The sequence below is a fragment of the Phocoena phocoena genome, chromosome 18 (genome assembly GCF_963924675.1).
Source record: "Phocoena phocoena chromosome 18, mPhoPho1.1, whole genome shotgun sequence".
NCBI classification, from domain to species: domain Eukaryota; kingdom Metazoa; phylum Chordata; class Mammalia; order Artiodactyla; family Phocoenidae; genus Phocoena; species Phocoena phocoena.
Genome location: NC_089236.1, coordinates 3,427,479 through 3,441,559, shown reverse-complemented (window position 1 = coordinate 3,441,559; position 14,081 = coordinate 3,427,479). Strand labels below are relative to the sequence as shown.

At 38.0% G+C, this 14,081-nt stretch overlaps 1 protein-coding gene across 4 annotated transcripts in view; it reads right to left on the bottom strand.

Moving 5' to 3' along the window:
- Positions 1–14,081, bottom strand: part of NUP58 (nucleoporin 58) — a 44,665-nt gene that overhangs the window by 16,435 nt on the left and 14,149 nt on the right. For all 4 annotated transcript variants that reach the window (XM_065896075.1, XM_065896073.1, XM_065896076.1 and 1 more), the window contains 6 exons: positions 13,606–13,671; positions 13,112–13,286; positions 9,671–9,750; positions 7,555–7,673; positions 7,042–7,124; positions 3,448–3,649 (listed from right to left, as the gene is read on the bottom strand). In XM_065896075.1, coding sequence (XP_065752147.1) covers positions 3,448–3,649; positions 7,042–7,124; positions 7,555–7,673; positions 9,671–9,750; positions 13,112–13,286; positions 13,606–13,671 — 725 coding nt within the window. The remainder of the gene's footprint in view (positions 1–3,447; positions 3,650–7,041; positions 7,125–7,554; positions 7,674–9,670; positions 9,751–13,111; positions 13,287–13,605; positions 13,672–14,081) is intronic.

The window sequence follows — 14,081 nt, the reverse complement described above, 5'->3', positions numbered from 1 at the left end:
CTTCAGGCAAATGTTACGTAAACAATTCAAGAAATCTGTTTTAAAATCTGAATAGTCATTAGTCATTCAATGAGAGGCTCTTAGTTCCATAAATAAAACCAAGTTAGTAGTAACATATCCCAAAGATTGCCCAAAGTGAAATCTTCATGTAGAGTAACATTTTACAAAAGTTACTTAATAATATACTCACACACAACAAAATCAAGTTTAGCACTGTAATTCATATTTTCCAGAATAAATTCTACTTTCTTAAAAGTAAAACTGCATTCACAGGAAAAGGACTAAAGTGCTAAAATTTTTTTATAATTTTCAATGATCACTCAAAATACCTAATGTCACTGGCATGGTTATTCCTAAGTCATATTTTTTTAAATAATAATTTTTCTTAAAAAACAAAAAATGTCTTCCCCAATTTCAAATATTTTACTGATTTAATGGGGAATGTCCTTTGGTTATTAAATATAACAAAATCATAAAACCACGAGAAAGTAAAATGAAGAAGTTTCCTATTTAACACTACACCTTAAACGTCCAAACATACACTTAAAAGCTAGAAAGTAGGAATCCTAACAAAATGTCTCAGCTCTCCTTAAAAACAGCAGCTAAGTCATATGAGAAAAGTCTTTTTATGTAAACATCAAGAACTTTTAAAAGTGTCAAAACACAACAGCAAAACTTAATCCCAGTACATTAGCTTAAAACAATCTATCCTAAGTTAAAATTATACCGAAAAGCCTAACGTAAATGTCTTAAGCTTTTTAAGAGGCTTCAGAAGCACTGGTGGACACGTGTACTCCAGATCTGCCGTCATGCAATCCATGGATGATGCTTACTTCATACATAAATAGCCCGTGGAGTTCTTCATCAGTTCTCTTCAGCCTTCAGAAGCAATAACCACAAATCACACAGGCCTAAGTTCTATCATATATATATTTTTTTCATTAAAAGACATCGAAGAAGGCTCAAGAAGTCACTTACGTCCATACTTCCACCTCCGAGAAAGACTACACAGAAAGCACCTTCAGAAGGTATCAGCCTAAGAAGCTGCCTGCTTTTTTACATTAAAAAGTCAAGAATCCATATGCAAATAGAAGCAAATCCCCCGACAACTCAAACCTTGCACACACCAACAGGGCTGTGTAAAAACAGCACACAAGCCTCACCCAGATTCATCTAGATGGTCCTCAAAATTTGTTACTGGCACTTAAAAAGGTTTCATCAGTCACAGGACAGAAGGAATAAGTCACTGGGTACAGAGCACAATGCAATAAAGAGGGGCATTCCTAATGGGCGGCATGCATCTAACGGAGCTGCTGCGTCTCACTCTAGTGGTGACAGGACTGAAATAGCTAGTCCTGACGGGGAGAGACAGAAAGGGATGGGCTGTGGAGCATGCGAGACCTTTAGAGAAACAGGTGGGAAACAAGAAGACGATACAAAATGATCGCTATCGTTGGGCTTCTCAGTTCCCAAAATCCATACAACTCAAAATGCAAACACTGTAAGACTGTTTAAGTTAATAAATTACAATTCCTGCCACCTGATTAGAAAGCCCTTATGTGGGCTTCACAACTGCAGGGAATGTACAAGGGACTCAGTTTCCCCAAAGCCTGGTTAAAGTCCACAAAAAATTGAAGCACGTGAGCAAAAGGCTCTTCAGGATGATGACTCTAAACTCAGCTAATATTCTCCACCACCACAGAGAGCAAAGACCATATCTCTGTTGTTCACCTTTATATCCCTGGAGCCCAGCACACAGGAGGCACTCATATAGAATGAACGTATTTCTTCAGATGCCCATGAGCCCAAAATGTGAGAGTGAAAACCTACAAACCTCTCCAAACTGCCTACGTAAGAAAGTGTATAAAACAAAAATCCGACAGGTGGTTCTGCCTCAGTTTTAGCTGTACACCGCAGGACACAATTAAATTCCCTTACAGCACAGCAGCTCAGTTAACTGACTTTTCTCCAGTTTTATTGATTAGAATAGAAATCCCTTGTGTTTAAAGAACACCTAACCAAATCCTGCTTCTCTGATCTATTTTGGGATTAATAGTAACCCTAAAAAGTAAACTGGTGCTGTAGTCGGTTGGATGAGCTGGGTAAATAATCATGAGAACTGATGACCGTCATTATGGGGTTGATTTGATATCTATCCATCCCATAATGACCTGATAGGAACCAACTCCACAGTGACTTCTTTTCCCTCTGTAACTGGAGAACGCAACCCTGTACTCCAGCCAGCTAGAGAACCACTACACAGTCCTTATGTCAGCCACTATTCACATGGGTCCAGCCATGGAGCGCGGAGGGTTTGGCATAAGTCCATCATCAACCATTTACTGATGGTAAGTCAATTCTGTCATCTCCAAATGTGAAGAACAATTTTTTAAACTGCCAATAGTGAAACCCAGAGAATGCTTCCCTAGTAGAGGCAGCCTGAACGCAATCTAGAGATGTACGTTTTTTACTTTTTTGTACTATAATTTACTACTGGACTACAAGGAACTCTCAGAAACACACATGCTATAGAATAACTAATAAGCACTACACAAAAATTTATGAACAAGTAAAAAAAATCAGTGTCCATTAAGACTACATTTTTCTCTGTCACACTTCAAGCCTGACAAAATAGGGACTGCAGGAGTAAAAAGATAAGTAATCATCTCTGAAAGACACAAGACCAAACTAAACACTGCAGAACTAGACCACAAAAATGTTTCTCTCGTAAGAAGTGAAATTAAACCATGGTACTAAAATTATCTGCCTTCCAGTATATCACCAGTTATTTTCATCTGCTCAACCTCCCAGCTCATACTTCTTCACGTATAATCCAAAGCATCTCATAACATTTTTTCCTGCTCTTGCCACTGTTCTGTTCATTTTGAAAAGGTACAAATAATTCTAGCATGTACCTTCTTCCAAATTTGGTTAAGAAGGCCTGTTCTCTGATCAAACAAACCTATTGATCTTCAACACAACTTCAGTCGATAAAGACATACTTCATCCTGAGTGTGGGCATTCTGTAACCACTGCATGTGAGAGCACACCACCCGTCAGCATCAGGTACGAAAAGTGCCAACCTATGGCTGGTTTACCTCTGACTTTAAAACAATACACAATACAGTCACAATTTTAGAATCTGTTGCTCTTAAATGTAATTCAGTAGTGGAACACCATGTTCTAAAGGGCATTTATAGCAATACAGCAAATAACATTAATTCACAATATTCAGTATCTAATTGATGTATAATTATTGCTAAGACTACCCTGCATTTTTATCAGGTATATGGTTTATAATTGTGTCCATCACAATTTTTAGACTGTATTGGAACAGCTACTCATGGAAATTTCTTCAGTGCTAACACAAAAGGAAGACTCATAAAAATGCACATAAACTCTCTGCATTTTAACAGTTAAGAAGCTATAACTTGAATGCATTCAGACCTGTAGCAGGCTGTTGCTGCTGTGTAAGTGTTGCAGCCATGGCAACGGCTGCTGCGTTTGGCATGTTGCTGAAAGGGGTGGGTCCAGTAGTGACTCTGGGCGCATTCTGCCACTTCTTGGCTTCTGCTCGCCTGGCTTCAAACACATCCACAGCATCTCCCAAGAACATTTTCCTGTAGCCAAGGTACTGTTCTTTGAGCACCTACAGGAATGAAAAAAAGAAAAGATTAATCAAGTTTTGTGCTGACTTGGATAATATAGGGATGAATATAACCATGAAATAAGTTAGCAAAGACAGATCAAAAACACTGCCAACACTACACACTTCATCTAACCTTCAAATCAGAAGGATCTGAGTGATGGATCGGAGAGTTCTATCACACCTTTGTATACTGTGTTCCCTATTTTAGTCATATGTCTTTATGATCAACTGCCTAACATATTCTGACTTCAGGAGGCCCCCTTTAAAATAAGTTAGCTAAGCTTTTAGACAAGCAAAGTAGTATCTAAAATTCCATTTTAAATATTAAATATTCCAGTTTCTCATGAAAATTTCCCCTCCAAAGGCCAAACTTTGGATAACTTTTAGATTCAAAGAGCTTTAAAAAAAAAAAAAAGCCCACTAAATATATATTTGTTAAATACCTTTTTTATCGGTATAAATAAATAAATAATATTTATTTATTATGGGTGACACATACTAAAATAAGACATCACCTAAGCAGAGAGAGTTTGGAGGGTATAAAGAGGGCTCTTACTTGATCAACATTGTTTATTTTACAATGAGAATAACTCATGTTGAGCTTATGTAACCAAACTGGAGGGAAAAGAAAAGAGAGAGTTTATAATTTCAGAGTAAGAAAAATTACCAACTTCATAAAGTGGGCTGGATTACCCAACACAACATTTGCCTTAATTAAGGCCATTAATAGGAAGGATTCTGTTTCACCTTACAATTATTAAATACTTTAAGGGTTTAGCTTAGTTTAGATCAGTTTTATATTACTTTTGAAGAGACGTAAGATTTTCATATTTCCAACCTGTTCTTAGAGGAAATTAGTAAATATGAGGCTTTGGGTTGTGACAGGTATTTCCAGCATTTGAAAGCTGTCGCCTCCTTCCGTGTGGACGTCAGTGTATCATGCTCCAGTCCCAAGCTTTCCCACCTCTGCAACGTGTGCAAGTGGGCCTGCCAAGAGCTGGAAACTGGGGAAATACACTCAGAAGTGGGCCTGTGACATCAGAAACCACAGCTTACAAGAACAGATCTCCCCCAAACGCATCCTCCGTCTTTCTGTGCAATTACAAGCACATACCATGCAGCGTGTGACATCAATAGCCCATAAATTTTAGTTCTACTTCAGATAATGGGAAATAATGACCTATCTTAGAAACTTAAAAAAGACATTTAGGGCTTCCCTGGTGGCGCAGTGGTTGAGAGTCCACCTGCCGATGCAGGGGACACGGGTTCGTGCCCCGGCCTGGGAAGATCCCACATGCCGTGGAGCGGCTGGGCCCGTGAGCCATGGCCGCTGAGCCTGCGCGTCCGGAGCCTGTGCTCCGCAACGGGAGAGGCCACAACAGTGAGAGGCCTGCGTACCGCAAAAAAAAAAAAAAAAAAAAAAAAAAAAGACATTTAGTTTTTAAAAAAAAAAAACACAAAAAACTGACACCAACCATTATCTACAGAATTAATAAAAGTTACGCCTAACTTTGTTAATGTTGTGGAGGCCTGGCTGATCAGGTGGCTCAAGCCTGTTTCAAGAGGTTATCTGTGTTGTTAATAACACCACAAAAGGAAAAAAAACCACCTCTTATAAGAGGTGAACAAGTCTAGAAATTACAGTTTACTAAACGCAGCTGAAAATAAATGTCAAATCTGATCATGGAACATCCTTTGGTTCTTGGGATGTGTATTAAAAAAAGGGGTAGGTCAAAATTTCAGGTAAAGTTTATCCAACATGAACTGGAGCTTTTTGTGCAAATCTCTGTCTCATTATGGCCCTGTTACCGAAAAAGGTAGTTTTCAAACCAGAGAGAATAAACTGCCATTGAAAAAACATCTATATTTACAAATATGTCTCAGATCTCCTTTAAAATACTCCAGGGAAACCAACTGTACTTCAATGAAAAAAATTTTTAATAAAATAAAAATGTATTGGGGCTTCCCTGGTGGCGCAGTGGTTGAGAGTCCGCCTGCCGATGCAGGGGACGCGGGTTCGTGCCCCAGTCCAGGAAGATCCACCATGGAGCAGCTGGGCACATCCCGTGAGCCATGGCCGCTGCGCCTGCGCGTCCGGAGCCTGTACTCCGCAACAGGAGAGGCCACAGCAGTGAGAGGCCCGCGTACCACCAAAAAAAAAAAAGTATTAATTAAAAAAAAAATACTCCAGGGGAAAAAAGCACGTGTGGAGAACTGATAAAACAACATCAGCAGGATCTTGATAATGGCCCAAGTCGGGTGGTGGGTACCTGAGCATTCATTATAATAGTGCTCTACTTTTGTGTGTATTTGAAAACTTTCATAATAGAACTTAATGGGAAAAAACATCTGCAGAACACAGACTTCAAAGTGCCAACAGAGAATCACCTTTAGCACTTTAAAAAACTAAACACTTATTGCAGACAAAGTTTCAAGAGAATTTAATAAAAATTCCTCCTTTAAAACCAAATTATTTTAAAGATTTGGTTTAAAATTTTAAATCTATTAAGGCAAAAGGTCTGAAGTATGCTGTCACTTCAAAAATGGTATGATTTAAGAGGTTAACTTAAAAAAAATTATATTACCATGCATCAAATGAAAATAAAAATGAAAATACTGGTAATCTCCATGGAGTTCTATTACAGTTAGGGATTGATTTAGACCCAGGCTTGGATGCTTTGAATTTTAAAGGTTTTCTCCGACTATACGTAACTCCAAGAAAGACTTTTAATTATATCTGCTTGATGGAAAAAGTGTACGTGTATTAACATTTCGCCCAAATAATTTCTAAAAATGAACATATTACACAAGGTTCAAAATATTCAGTGACAAATTATTTTATTTTTATTATTTTAATAAATACAGTTTCCTGTGTTTAGAAGGGACAAATGTTGTTTTAGCAAGTTTTTTTTTATGTAGGGATCAATAAACATTTAAAACACACATAAAATTAAAGCAGTGAGACATGATTTTGCTACTAAGACTGCTTACTTTCTACAGAAATAAACTAAAAGAGATGGAGACAACCCAATGTCCAACAGAAGACAACGGGTTACACAGACTACGTACACACATGCAGTGAAATCCTGACTACTAAAGATGACGGTGAAGAAGTGTGTGTATGAACGTGGAATGTGGTTCACAATGATGAAAAAAGTTAAAGTAACAGAGTGCACAGGACACTTGGATCTTGTTTTTTTTTCTTTTTAAAGATCTTATCCATGGTTGTGTCTGGGCATGACCTGCATTATTTTAGTTTTAGCCTTTTTCACTTACATATAATTTTAGCTATTTCTGTAAGAAGCATGGATACTTTTGTCCTGTGAATGAACAAATAAATACTTCACTTGGGTGTAGATGTCCAGATAGATGAACAGGCAATGAGAACTTACCTTCACATTTTCATGAATAGACTGAAGTTGCGCAGCTAAAGCTACAAATGTTTGATAAATTTTCTGCATAGCCATTGACAAATCTATAAAAGAAAATCATATTATCACACAAATATGTATACGACACAATCGATATTATTTTTCTATTACTTGAGTCCAATTTTTGGTACAGTTAATGTATAGGATGAATAAACTACACCAATACTTCCATGGATGAGAGAAGACAGCAGAACAGACTGAGAGAAGGATTCCTCCATCAGTAATCTGGGGGGCGGGGTGGGTGGGTGGGGTGCCCTAGGACATCTGCCATTACATCATAATAATTCATAACAAAGCATTTTATATTTATAGGAAATAAAGAGCTAATCGAGGACTTTTGAGGAAATTGTCTTATGGCAGTTTAAGACAACTACTAGTAATAATAATCTAGAATATCGACTATATAACAGCTTAAGCTCTCTAGCTGAAAAAACAGTGCTATTAAAAAAAAAATTACCACGGAAAGCATGTTACCTTGAGGAGTGATGTGTGAATTGTTCGCTTGGGTGGCAAGATGGTTTTCCAGTTCTTCAATCTGTTGTCTGTACTGCTGGAGCTGCACCTCAAACTGCTGAACCAGGATTCTGAAGTAGCTATACAATAACATTTACCAAGTCAGATCAGTTTTAAAACACTGTTTCCTTTATATTCAAAATTCCAACAAAGATATGCCCCTGTTTATTTAAGGAGGGCCTTTGAATTAGTCTGATGAAATAATGTATCTTTAAGTGACAGAGGTATTATTGAAATAAAAACCCAAACTTGTAAGTTATCAAGGTCTGAAAAATAGATGCACAGCCTTACTCCAATCATGAAAAAATACCAATTAAGGGATAATCTACAAAATAATTTAATACTCTTCAAAAATGTCAAGGTCATCAAAGAAAAGGAAAGACTGAATAAATGCTACGGATTGGAAGTGACTAAGGAGAAATAACAACTAAATCCAGTGTGAAAAGAATCCTAGAACAGAAAAAGTGCATTAGTGGAAAAGACAGTAAGTTCTGTATTTTGGTTACTATAGTACCAATGTTAATCCTGTTCTTGATAATTATACTATGATTATGTAATATGTTAACAGCAAGGGAAGCAGGTAAGGGATATAAAAAAATTCTTTGTACTACCATTTCTCCAACTTTTCTATACGTCTAAAATTCAAAAGAAAAAATTCAAAAAACCCGTGCAATTGTCAACTAGATTTTACAGCCAAATACTTACAGTTCTTATGTACAGTTCTTATAATCTGAAATACTATTGATATTTATAATCTGAAAACACTACAGTGTGCTACAGAAAGAGTATGTAATTATAATCACTATTCTGATAAATTTAACGAGAGAATGCTAGAAAGATAAAAAGGGACCTTGAATAGCACAAAACGCAGTCTGAACACGACTCCACAAGAAATGGGGAACTGTGAATGCTTTTCACAGCGGAAAATCACACAATTCAACCCATCTCAAAACTATCTCTGATGGCAGCATGAAGAACAAGACAGCAGAATAAAATACTGAGGAAGTCCAGCGAAGGAGCTCATCCCATGCTAATCCGAATAAGGTATCAGGAGTATCACTGTTATTGTCCATTTCCTGATTTTGATCACTGTACTATGGTTACGTAAGAGAATATCCTTATGTTTAAGAAATACACTCTAAAGTACTCAAGCATTAATGGGTATCGTGTCTGCAAACAACCCTAACTGTCCAGGGGGAAAATGTATTTACACATATGGAGAGCAAGGAACGAAACTGCAGTAGAAATGTTAACATGCAGGGAATCTGGATGGAAGATACATGAGAATTCTTTGTTTCATTCTTGAAACTTTTTTTGTAAATCTGAAATTATAATAAAAAGCAAAAACAAAACAAAAGGGTGAGGGGCCAGGAGTCAACCAGACCCCTACCGCGCAGAAGCTCAGGACTCTCCTCTTCATGCCACAGGCTCCTCATTTCTAAGACTGGAATGTGACAGCTGTGGAGGGTTTGTGGGAAAGCAGGTACAGCAGGTGAAGGGCCAAGCGCGCTGTGCGGCATATGGCAAGCATTTGAGAATATGAGCTATTACTCTCCTGCACGACACAGGCAAGACATATACCACATGCATGGAAACCACATGAATATACAAGCTGGGTACAGGTGGGTTTTTCAGGTTCACTTATCTACACTTTGTAATTTTTCTTCCTGAAGATTTATTATGTATGCAAATACAAGTTATGGAAATACGTGAAAGAGTTAAACTATACTTAGTATGCCCTGTTTAAGGAAGGGACTATCATAAAGTATTTTTTAATTGAAAGTCCTTATGGGTATAAATATAAGTTTCTACTACCTGCACAATGTAATCAAGTAGAATAGACCCTGTAAGTAATATGAAGTGCAACTACATAATAGTGGGTAAAAGCTCAGACCTTAGCCTTCACTTACCCTTCAATAAAATGGGGATGATATACCCTCTGAGTTATTATGAGAATTAAATTTAAAAATCCACATAAGGTGCCCAGACTTGCTACAAAGTAAACTAAAAATCCCTACCCTGTATACTGTTTTTACTGTTCTGCTTTTTTAAAGAGAAAAACATTTGTTTAACTTACTCAGCAGGAGCTGTATTCTCATGTTGGAGTCCAGGTGGTGTTTTCTGGGTTCTTAAAGCTATTTCAGCATTTTTTAACTCCTGATATAATAGAGGTTAAGAAAAAGAAAAAGCCAATTAAAAGTTAAGCTAAAAATACCAACTACCTCTGGACTGAAACTTCGACAACGCCATTCCTAGAGCTTCATATGCTGTGAGAACTTATGGATGAAGCCGCTTTACAAGGTGCTAAAACCTTCCAGGCAAGACAAACTACACTTTTAACAAACTTTATAATAAAGTTATATTATGGTTATGGTCTATTTTAAGAAACCATGGATTCCTGTAGGATTTGTGAAGTCAATTCATCCACAGTTAAAGACGGTGTTACTATTTTAAAATCTGTAATAATACAACTATAGAAAACACTATTTAAAAAAAGCAAGGTAGTAGTAATAACCCTGAGGTTGATGACAGCAGCAGTTAACATTCTGGGTATTTACTTACTGTGTACCAAGCCCTGTGCTACAGGCTCCCCTTCTATTATCACGGTCACTCCTCAGTAACAACTCTATAAAGTGGGTGACGAAGTTACAGACATTAAGTAATTTGCCCAAGGCCACGTAGCTGGAAGACCTGAGACCTGAGTCTAGGGGCCCAATTTTGTATGCCTCACACACTTAACCTCCCTTCCACTCCTCTGCAGTGCCACTCTTATCTTCCAGCCAAGGTTTTTCAAGACTCATAATGCGTCTAACCCACTTACACTCCACATTCCTATCATTTCATTGCTTCTGCAACCTCTATTTCAACGTCTATTTAAGTTTCCCTTACTTAAAAAGAAGTCTCTTATCCTAACTTTATGTCCTCTGCAGCAACTTCTTACCCTCATTTTACTGCCCAGCTGTGAAGTCTCTAACGGTCTCTAACTGTCCTTTCCACCTCCGTGTTACCCTCCACCTCAGCCTTCCGTCCTGTGACTCTGGACACGGGCCCAGAGCCTGGACTGCCCAGCGCTGAGCCGCGCCTGGGTCGCACTGGCGGGGCCCCCTCCCGTAACACTTAACGGCCTGCGGGTCCTCCAACATGCCCTCTTCCTGCCTCCGCGCCTTCCCCGTCACCCTGCCCCTTCCTCGCGGCCTGGGAACCACCGCCACAGCTCTGGAGGCTCAACTCTTGAGTGTGCCACTACCGCTCCATCCTGCTCCGGAGGGGGGCTGGAAGCACCCACTGAGCCCTCTGCACTCCGTCACACCTTGTCCCTGGAACACTTACGTGAGTGCTTTAGCTCACTCTCCCTAGGATACTGTAAGCGTTTTGATCCCAAAGGCCAGAGGAAGTGCTCTGCACATAACAGGTGCTTAAAAAGGTTCTCTGAATTTGTGGATTCAGCAATATAACTTCAATGAACCACGCGGCACCTGCCCTGCCCATAGAAAACATTCACCACGCAACTTATCTGAACTCTTAAGTGATGTCCCCCAAACGGGGCATGTGAAAGACTTCGCTTCCATAAGGTTCTGGTCTTCACAACCTCAACGCTGCTCCTTACCTCAGAATTGCTTTTATTTCCCAGAAAGGCTTTCTTTGAACAAAAGGTTTTGGATTTAATAAGATGGATAACTCCTTCACTAAGGGAGTCAGAATGTTTGTTTTCAACTGGCAGTTCACGAGACTGTGGGTAGAGCACGAATCCCTGTGTATTTGAAATAAGAGAAACCACAGAGCAAACCCCTTTGAGTTCTCATATAAACTTTCCTCAACGCAACTCAGAAGCCATTTTCCCTCAAGGGAACTCTCGACTCCCACCCTCTTCTCTCTCAGTCTTTGAGCACTTCACTTACCCCACAAGACTTTAGTACTCTGGAGTTCTCCTTTTGTCTCTGAAAGACAAGTCTGGTTATGTGACAAGTGTCTCACAAGTGCTTGTGGATGGAATCACCCAGTGTGAGAGTTACAACGGTTCCCATTCTCGTGTTCATCTTTTTCCCTTGAGTTTGCCTCCCCTATTACTTTCATAATGACCTTGTGCATATAATTTCATAAAAATTTCACACATGAAATTTAGAATTTCCTATAATGTTTAATCAGAGTCAAAACACTCTCCACAGTCTAAAGGCTTAAGTAACATTCTGTTCCTCCTAGGAAATTCTGATATCTGAAAGATCTGATGATAAGGGAAGAATAAGTGGGAAGGAAACATGGGGGAATACTTCATTCATATTTAACCAAAGCATTTGTAAGTGACCAGGAAACGTGAAAGCAGACAATAAAGCCTTTGAATCCTCTTTAAGTATCATAGTTTAGATTAGCTTTTTCTGGTAACACATTTATTAAAAATGTCACAAAGTATTCTCCAATAGTTGACTTAAAGACACATAAGCAGGTACAAACTTCCAGTTACAAAATACTAAGTCCCGGGGATACAACCTACAGCCTGGTGACAACAGGTAACAACACTACACTGTAGATTTGAAAGTTGCTGAGACTGTAGATCTTAAAAGTTCTCATCTGAAGAGGAAAAAAAATTGTAACTATTCGTGCTGATGGGTATTAATTAGACTTCTTGTGGTCATCATCTCACAACATACACAAACACTGAACCATGTTGTACACCTAAAATAACGTTATATGTCAATTACAGTTCAATAAAAAAACACAAAGCACTTAAAAAATTTTTACTTAAAATATTATCACTTAATTTATGACGAGCACAGCATTCTGATAAACCCATTAAAAAGGCGTATCACAGAAGGTTCATTAACAGATCAGGGAAAACTTTAGGGAAAGATGTCTAGATTGCCACGATCAGATCAAGTATACTGTATAACTGTGAAATATAAAACAAGTAAATCATCTATCATCATTCTTCCCCACTGATGTAAAGAAGGTATTTTACGTTATATATTATACCACTGGGACAAGAAGCAAGAAGACATTAGTGACAGAAGGTATTAGCCTCATTACCATTTTTATTAACTAAGACCTAACGAAACTAGCAAGTCACTGGAACTTAATATCTATAAAGCATGATATAATTTATATTTAACCACTGACAGATTAAAAAAATGTGTCTTTCCCTCTTGTATAATATAATAATTTAGGCAGTAGGCACGCTTGTGAAACAAAGCAGTCGGAGCATAAGCTTAGAGCTGGATCACCAGGGTCTGAATGTATGCTCTTAGAAACAGAGCTCTCCTGTTTTCCCGTCTGAGGTAATAGCAGTACCGACCTCATAGGGCTGTTGTGCAAAATCACTAGGTTAATGTATCATAAATTGCTTAGAAAACTGTCTCATACATAGTAAGCACTCAATAAAACCCAGTAACTATTAGTATAGTAATTTAAAAGTATATGCGCTGTACGTTTTCTTATAGCATGTCGGTATGAAACTCCATAATTTTAAAGAGACCTATTTCTACTTGAAAAACAAAAAAAATCCTACAATAAAATGACAGTTTACCTGAGCAGTTTCTATTTTCAATTTGTCAATATTGAGAGTGTTCCTCTGTAATCCACTGGCAGCCAATGACAAAAGCTGCTTCAGAGCTTTAATATCTTCCTGCACTTTAAGCATTGCTTTTGAAGACATTCTACTAATTTCTTCTTGGACTTGTTTTTGTTCCTTCACAAATTTCCTAAAAAAATAAATAAAACTCAGTTTTAAAAAAATACACCTTTGGTTTTATACAGAAAAAAAAAGTAGGCTGGTGAGAGTTTTAAGTCCAAGTGTTTTAAGAAGCAACTATTAAAAATTCACCTACAGTTCACAGAATGGCAGTTACAGAATTTTAATTCCTTTATTTATTTAATTCCATTGTTCTGCGTTCTCCCTGATTTCTAAAAGCACCACAATGCTCCCCAAGTTACAACGCTTAGGAGGAGGAGAGGGTCCCCCTGAAACACCTCCCAGCACTCCAGTCTGATTCATCTACTGATGACACCTCACACACTTACTGCAGGTTGTCCACGTCCTGGCAGATGACAGAAGGTAGAGTCTCATCCTTCAGTGCTTTACTATCCCTAAGAAAGATGCCACAGGCGCATTAATACCAGAGATCATAAAAAGCTGACGGCTATCTGTATATCTTCTTTGGAGAAATGTCTCTTTAGGTCTTCCATACCTATAGCTGATTCACTGTGTTGTACAGCAGAAATTAACACAACATTGTAAAGCAATTATACTCTAATAAAGATGTTAGAAAAAAAAAAGCTGACAGCTGAGTTCTACAACAGTATGTGTTAAGATACAAGAAAACAGAGCAAATATTCCCCATTTACAGTCTTCCTGGATGATTTTGAAGTTCTTTATAAAGAACAATAAACTTCATGATCTACAAAATAACTAACAATTCATCTGACATGGAGGTTTCTTTTCTAAGGAGATTGGCATCTATTATAAGTACACGTGGACGCATTTGACTAAATGTTCA